The 8818-nt window shown below is 32.1% G+C and overlaps 1 protein-coding gene across 1 annotated transcript in view; it reads right to left on the minus strand.

Annotated features, from left to right (window-relative positions):
* The window catches only part of LOC106473263, a 39658-nt gene extending 35792 nt beyond the window's left edge, over positions 1–3866 (minus strand). The window contains exons 1-3 of the mRNA XM_013933948.2: positions 3819–3866; positions 1881–2108; positions 283–474 (exon numbers count right to left, since the gene is read on the minus strand). Coding sequence (XP_013789402.2) covers positions 283–474; positions 1881–2078 — 390 coding nt within the window. The 5' untranslated portion in view covers positions 2079–2108; positions 3819–3866. The remainder of the gene's footprint in view (positions 1–282; positions 475–1880; positions 2109–3818) is intronic.
* Positions 3867–8818: the final 4952 nt, after the last annotated feature.

Raw genomic sequence — 8818 nt, forward strand, 5'->3', positions numbered from 1 at the left:
CGATAGACGACAACAATATATATATATATATATATATATATGTATATTTTCAAATTTAAGAAATAAAAAAGTACAAAGAAGATCTCAATTAAACTTAGTCAAAACTAATAATACAGCACTGATTCTAATCACAAGCCAACATTTAGCATTAGCTATTAAAGTCTACTGGGGGACTTAAAAATAACATAACTAGAATATTTTCTGATTAACTTTATATGCTTACAGTTTATTAACAACAAATATAGAAATAATTTTATTTTTATAAACTGAAATAAACTATACCGAAGGATGTACACCTCCTTGTAAAACCAATGAGGTCTGGTGTGGTATATGACCAGGAAAAGAATGGGTCTGTGGGTAAATAAGACCAAGATGACGTTGAAACTGGGGTGTTGAGTTGTGAGCAGTCAAAGCTGTGGTATTCATTTGGTTCATGTTGGTTCTTGATATCTGCTGTGATAGCTGATAGAAGTGCTGAAATAAAATATTTTTTTAAATCACTTGGTTTCCTAGAAAATAATTAAATACTCAAAAGTTCAAATCTACCAATACCAAAGTTAGCCAGTTTAAACTTTATTCAAAAATAACATTTATTGCTAATTATTCAACAAAAGTCTAAAGGATTTACTTGTAATAGATATATTGAGATTAATAAAATTTCTGGAGTATTATAAGAAAATGGAGAATTTTTTACAATTTTGGATTCCCAAACATTTTACATCCCGATTCTTTTGTTTCCTAACCTAGATACGATATAACTAAATTCGAATATTCATTTCTCTATTGTTAATATTGTAACAGACTACTTAACTCACAAACAACTACATTTCTACTGTTTCATCCACTATATTTGTATAACTTCCAGAAATAGAAATATGACATCACTTGGTTACATATCATAGTTCATATTTCTAGTAATTAAATCCCCCCCCCTTTTATTTCCGGCTTATACTAACTGTTTCCATATCTTTGTTTGAAATAGTTTACAGACAAATTACGTTATATGATATATGAGAAAAATTATTTAATATTTTACCTGAAATTCACTTTACTAATCGATAATATTTAGATTTTGGAAAAATTTAATAATACGGTAGAAAAAACCCAGATCAAAAACAAGTACAAGAAGAAGTAACTCATATGAGAGAACCAACCATATCTAATGCCCAGCTATGAAATTAAATTCTTAAAGCACTTTGCAAAAGCCCAATTAAGGATGAAACAAAAAAAAAAAGAATGCTGTAACAAACTTATCAGTTTAAATGTTAATAAATGCTAAATATGTCTAAATCTTTTGATTGCTTTCATAACATTATTAAGATTTAACTATCAATATTAATCCTAACAGGGCTATGTACATGTATGTATGTATATATGTAATGTAGCTATTTTCGTTCTCACAAGAACACTTCTACAACAAGAGAGTAATATTTCCATTATGAAACAGGTTGTTTCCAATCATATCAAATATCAAGTGTTTAACCCTAAAATATAATACCCGAATGACTAGTTTCAACCAGGAAAGTTTCTGTTCATACTATACTATCACAAGAAAATCAAAACTGAAAAAACCTTGCAAAACAACATAAATTATCAGCAGTTTAATGGTTTAACAACCTCTAATGTAAAGCTTAGAATTACGACACCCAATAATCTTCATGGTAAGCAGCCTATGCCATCATCCTAGTCTAGTTATTTATCATTTACTAAAAGTATTAGTAAATAATTAACAAAATCCAGTTAATATCAAAATACACAACGTGTGATTTAGCTGAAACAATTTTGAAAGACCGAAAAGCTGCATCAGTGTTTCTACAGCACAAGTTCCACATGCATTGGTTTAATAGAGAAATCCTCTCATAGCCTTAAGACTTGCTCACCCCTACTACAGGTTGTCTATGAACTGGACCTTGATGCTGCTGAAGACCACTTGGTTGTAGCTGTGGTCCTGTACTATCTGCTGCCACTGGAGCTGGCATGGCTATCTGAGATTGGTGTACTCCACGACCAGAGTCTAACAAGTATTGCTGTGTAGGTGGCGGTTCACCCTGCGCTGGCAGGGCACCAGGTTTGCTCATATCATGGGGAGACCCACTTGAAAATGATTGCTGCACATGTAAAGCAACAAAAAAAAAAAAATTATATTTTTACCCTGAGCCTGTGTTAGGTTAACATAAGCTGTTTCCACACAATTCAAGATTGTGAGAGCACATTACTATTCAGAGAATGCACCTACTCAAAACTTCAATATCATTTTTATTTTTTGTAACACACATCATAACTGTTAACAGAATGTGTCTTTAACACATGATATACGTACTTTTTTGTATGGTATTTGTAACATCATTACTCACCACCCAGTGGCCCTCATTAACTTACAAATTTTAATACGAATCAGATGAAATGTATCTTACCATGTTACAGACGACATTCTACTTACAAATTTGTAATTTTCTTATCACTGAAATTGTGCACTTTCATAAATATTGGTAATAAGGAAAAATTAGAAACTTTACGTGTTTTTAGAAATATTAAATAAGCTTCAGCAGAATTTAATTAATGACTTTTGGCCAACTGTCCATACAGTAGAACCAAAATATTAAAAAATTATTGCAATTTTTTTAGTTTTGCAGTGGTCCTTAAAAACAATATTAACATTTTCTTTCAATGTGATCACTGGACCCATTCTTGTGACGCCCTGTCTATTTTTGTCTTTGCACGTTACTTCCCTTATATCACCTGTAGCCTAAGAACTTGTTCCCGAGCTTTCGTGCCATGTGTTACCTGTTCTTTTTTTCTTTCACCCTAACTATTCTATTAATAGTTTTATTCTCACTGGAAACCCAATGAAGGGCTGTTGCTCAAAACTTTTGTTTTCATATTCAACAATAAAATCATTTTAATTTGGTACATTTTTCACCATTACTATATTTTCTATTTTGCCCTGTCCTTCAATTCTACTATCATAACTTTCTGTAATAACCAGAAAATGGAAAATATTTCTGTGATAGATACTTGAAACTTCAGTTTCAAATAAAAACTTAAGATCTGAAATGTTTACTGCGACTCAAGTAAAATATATCATTTCACAGTTGCCCCACGTTATACACTAGTGCCATTACAAGTTGCTCAACGATATTTATCAGGTGTATTCTCTACTAGCATTACAGATTTCACACATTAAAAGAAAGCCTAAATTAGATCACACTTTTTGAACTAATCTAATAAAAAGCATTATTATAGCATCATCTTTAATTCGATGTTTTCTTCACTAAGATATTTACATAAAATCAGTGTTACACGTACATTTCAAAAAAATGAAAATAGGTTATACTTATTAAGATACAAGTTAAATGATAGCTCTGTTTATCATGGTAAGGTTATATGCCTTTATAATGCTCATTCATGTCAACGTTTAAACAAATTAATTTGAACCCCCCCACCCCATCTTGATTTTTGTGCCATCTACAAAATTGAAAGATTACTTTTCTTACTTTAACAGCCGTTGCTTCAAACTCCAAATTATAATAACCAATTATTACCCCTAATTTAATGTATATTTAAAAACTGACAGGTTCATGCTTGTATATAGATGAGTACAATTTAATATACTGCTTTATGTTAGTTTAAAATATGCACCACTTCTAACTTTTACAAGTCTTGTATCTTTTGATTTGCATGAGAAAGTATACAGTGGAGGTAGCCTCTCCTTTTCTAAAGTGATACAGTACTAGTAGAATGAGATACTCTTTTAGAATTACTGTAAGTGATTGGTCAGTTTAAATATTTATATTAAGCTTACATACAAAACAACTCACTTTTCACGAGTATGGATTGATTCTGTTCTCTAAAAATCTTCTGTTCCTGCAAGAAAAAAACAAGATATAGTAATTTAGTTAACAGCTTCCATGCTTGGAGGTTTTTACAAAATCAGGAAATTATCAATTTTGCGCATGTAAAGTCTTGAGTGGAGTCTTGATACTATTTTCCATATGTGAACAAACTAATATTCAGTACAGCCAATATATTAAGATAATATATTCTCAAGTGCTGTGAAGAATCACAATTCACAAATATCTAGAAATATAGTGTGTGTATATATCTGTTAGAATAAAATTTACATTCTGAAAATACAGAAATACGTTAAAAGAGAAGTTACAACAATGTTTTGAACTTTTGAACCAATGAATAGAACCTAATTACAGTCCAGTTCATTTCATTCAGTCAAAAACACACTTAGAAGATTCTTTCACAGATAACCCTTTAGTTTTTTAAAGTAGATATTTTTCTAGAACTATCCTGTACCTTGGCGAATGCTCTAGCATTTACTAGATATAGGGTAGTCTGGTATATAAAAGAGGGTGACAACGTGACGGGACAATAATGTGTGTGTAGGTAATGAGTAATTGAACTGCAGTCAGAGTGAGACGTATTGTTGAAGTTAACGTTCGTTGTTAAAACGTTTGTAAAAGAGCGACTGTTGAAAATAGGTGTATCGTGAAGTTATATTCAGAAAGAATAAACCAGTTTTATCAAGTAAGGTCTTGTGTCGCTAAAGTTTCGTCGGAACGAATTTACGGGAAATCAATTAACAAACGGAGACGTAACAATATGAGTTAGTAAGATACTGAAATAAAGAAATTTCGCTTCTGAGAAGTGACTGACTGAGATAATTATATTATGAGCTAAACTTAAATTCTGAAGAGCGTAGACTGTGATGATAGTTTTCAAAATTGTCTTTGAATGTAACTTGATTTTAGGAGACATATGTTTGAATATGCTGTAATACTAGAAGCTCAAGTAGAGCTAGTGCAGTGTCTGAGAAGGTGAAATAAAACGTCACGTTTTTTTGTTTTTAAATCATAAAACCGCTTGATTATATTACAGCTGTTACAACTTAAATAATATTCGTAATTATTTGTTATGTTCACGATATAAATAATCAAAATTTCTTTTAGGATTTAATAACTTTCAAAATTTGTAGTGCATACTGGAGGGACTTGCACATTTTGATAAAAAGTTTAGAAAAAACGACCTTTACACCCGAATTATATATATGAAGGAAATGTTGGTTAAAATAAAAATATTCTTTTATATATATCTGGAATGTAACGGTCGTTTTTTTTTTACTTTCTCTATTTAATAACTTGCCTTTAACATAAGCAGTTACGTAAATTGTTTTTGTGTGTATCTAAAGCGCCAAAATTTTTAAATATACTGCATAATTATAAATATTTTTCAAGTTTTGAAAAATCTACCAACTCGTGGGATACCATAAATGAATAATGGGATTTGACCAATGCCCCCATGGACCAAAATGCAGAATGCGAATTAAAAAAAAACAAATAAGTTGTTTGGCAGTAATGGAGCATGAATCTCAGATTTGCAGTTTGGTATGCCAATCACTGGGCCGTGATCGGCCTCATTCGTGAATGAGTCACAGTTAAAATAAATGTATCAGGGCAGTACAACTTACAAGGTAACAACAAAAAACACTCATTGGCATAATAAAAAAAAAGATGGAATTTGATAATCAACTAAAAGTTACAGTGTAAGTAAATTATTGTTATTAGGTTTCATCTGGAATATAATTATGTTTTCATATTAGTGACAACCTAAGAATGTTGCTATTGGCAGAAATTTCTCATCTATACTAAAAGCCTTGTAATATTTTGTAAGTTAGAGTATTATAAAAATAGACGGTGTTTGTGTTGCAATTTTTTTTTAGCATTGCATTAGATTTAGAGTTGAAAATAAAACAATTTTTTTATAATCCTAAGTTAGCCATTGTTACCGTTGTATTTTTACTTATAGTTGTCAAAAACAAAAACAAACTATGACTGTGTGGTAATTTTTCTTAGCAACTAGAATTAAAATGATCTTTAAAGCTGTTTTCCAAATACTAAATCTTTGAATGAATTTAGGTTTAATTTAACCAGGTTTGGCTATTGAGGTGAAATTTGTTTTAGCATTAACTCTGAAGACCAGGGCCAATCTTTCATGTAGACGTTTCAAGTCAGCATTACTTTCATACATTTGAAAGTTTTTGTGGTTAGTTAACAAGATGTTTTAATTATTTGTTCTCATTGACTGTTTCATTGTGGAATACATTAACAACATTTTAAATTTATGGCTTGATAGAACTATGTATATATATTAGGGAAGAGTCTTTAGATTTGTATAAACGACAAGTTTTTATTTTATGAAACTGTTGTTTTTGAAAATGGTTGATAATTAAAATTATTAAAAACTTACAGTTCTAGTTTGAAAGTGAAGTTTAAAGAACTTAATTAAATGTGAAGTAGTACATAGACATTAAAAATGTAAAAACAAAATTTTCAGATATACAGTACCTTATAATTTGAGAAAAAAAAGTCTTAGCAGCTTTTTCTCAGCAAACTATATATATTTTGTTGGACAAAACTGAGTGAATTCTTATCTTGATTTCATTACAGTAAAAAAAAATATCCATATCTGTGGACTGTCACTTCAACAATTAGAAAGTACATTCATAGTTAGTGGAAAATTAAAACAGCATTGTTTGTAGAGTATAATAAAGGTAAGTTTAATGTGATAATAATTTATATTATATGTTAACATTACTGGAGTAAGTAGTTTAAATGTGAAACGTATATGTACCAGGCTTTGTACCCCATACATGTGAGGTGCAGCTGACCATGTGCTTATGCTTATTTACTATGCATAGCTGTCATACATCCAACTTTAAAAGTTACTTATTTTCTTATTTTTTTTTCTTATATAGTAGTAGTTATAAGATTTTGCATTTTTAAACTTAATTTTATATACATACTATGTTATACAATTTGTATTGCTAAAAATGTTTTCATTATGCTTCAGTAAGAGTATTCACATGCGTTAAATGACCAGAATCATACTTACATTTTTTAAGATTATTTGCTGACATGATTTGTATATTTATCAAGAAATCGTATGGGCCATTATGAATAAACATAATTTATCCTCCTCTGTTATTAAGTTTGTTGTAATAGTATTCTCTATTCCTTTATCTGTTTTATGGTACATGAGAGTTATGTTAATTAGGTGTACAGATCTTGTGGCGTGACACTAGTCATGTGACTTCGCTGACGCAACAATAATTTCCCGTAAAAATTCTTTCCGAGAAACTTCAGCGATAAAGTCCTTTCTGTTACATCTCCGTTCGTTAGTTAATTTTCCGTAAATTCGTTCCGACGAAACATTAGTGACACAAGTCCTTTGTTAAATAAAACTGGTTTATTCTTTCCGAATACAACTTACGATACACTTAATTCCAACAGTCGCTCTATAACAAACGCTCACGTCTCACGTGGCCAACAATATTTTGTCCGCATACATTCAATTACTCATTACCTACACACATTGTCCCGTCACGTTGTGACCATCTTATATATATATATACCAGACTACCCCCAATCTAGTAATCTCCCGATAATTCACGAAGGTTCGAGAAAGAAGTGGCGTGATACTAGTTACGTGACCTCGCTGACGCAACATTTCTTAATTGAAACTAGTTGTTACGTCTCCGTTTGTTAATTAACTTTCCGTAACTTCGTTCCGACGAAACTTTAGCGACACAAGTCCTTACTTAATAAAACTGGTTTATTCTTTCCGAATACAACTTTACGATACACTTATTTTCAATAATCACGCTAAAACAAACGCTATATCAACGAACGTCAACAATACTTCTGACTGCAGTTCAATTACTCACTATCTACACACACACATTACATTACGTCACGTTGTCACCCTCTTTTATATACTAGACTACCCTATATCTAGTAAATACTAGAGCATTCGCCAAGGTACAGGATAGTTCTAGAAAATAGGTGGCGCCACACCAGTCACGTGACCTCGATGACGCAACATAGTTTATTCTTTCTCGTTACAAACTTTGTAATACACTGAAATTCCAGAGTCACTTTAACTTAAACATACTCTATAATTCACAACGATTCACGCACTTTACTAATGCGCTTGACTCAATTGTCCGTTTCTGTCTCTCTGCAAGTCAGTTATTGCCGTCACTTATTTGCCGGCTTATATACTATAAAAGCAAACTCTCGAGCCTTCACGAACGTTCGAGATACTCATTAAGTGTTACCAGCGTCACGTGACTTCCGCTATCGAAACACTTCCCCTTCCTTAGTGTTGTTTTTCTAACATCCCATCAGACTGCAAGTGAAGTGGCGTTGTTCTGGTCTTCATATGTCAAACAACTTGCAACATTCATGGAACACAGCTGATTCAAAGTTACGGCCTTGATCCGAATGCAGGTCGTATGGCATACCAAATCTGAAGAGGAAATCACTAATAGCCAAAACTACAGTTCTAGCTTCCTGATTTGGTATTGCATATGCCTCAGGCCACTTGGTGAACTAATCCATCACCACACAAATGTACCTGTTTCGAGCACGAGTTTGGGGCAAAGGACCACCAATGTAAACGTCACTCTTTCCATTGAAGCGCCAACTTGGTATAACTTCATTGGAGCATGTCCCTTATGCTTGGGTCCACTTTTAGCACAACATGTACTGCAGGTTCTGCACCATTCTTCCACATCTTGCCTCATACCTATCCACTAAAATCTCTGTCGTAGGTGACTTAGTATTTTCTTAACTCCGAGATGTCCTCCTGTTAAGCTATCATGAGATTGACGCAGCACAACTTCCCGTAACTCTTTCGGTATAACTGTTTGCCAGGTCGTCAGTTTCCCATTTTCGGACAAGAATACCATCTTCAAGCTTCAACTGGTCCCATTGTACTCAATAGTTCTTTGTCACAGGGCTTAAGCTAA

Source organism: Limulus polyphemus, unplaced genomic scaffold (assembly GCF_000517525.1).
Source record: "Limulus polyphemus unplaced genomic scaffold, Limulus_polyphemus-2.1.2 Scaffold6018, whole genome shotgun sequence".
Classification (NCBI taxonomy): domain Eukaryota; kingdom Metazoa; phylum Arthropoda; class Merostomata; order Xiphosura; family Limulidae; genus Limulus; species Limulus polyphemus.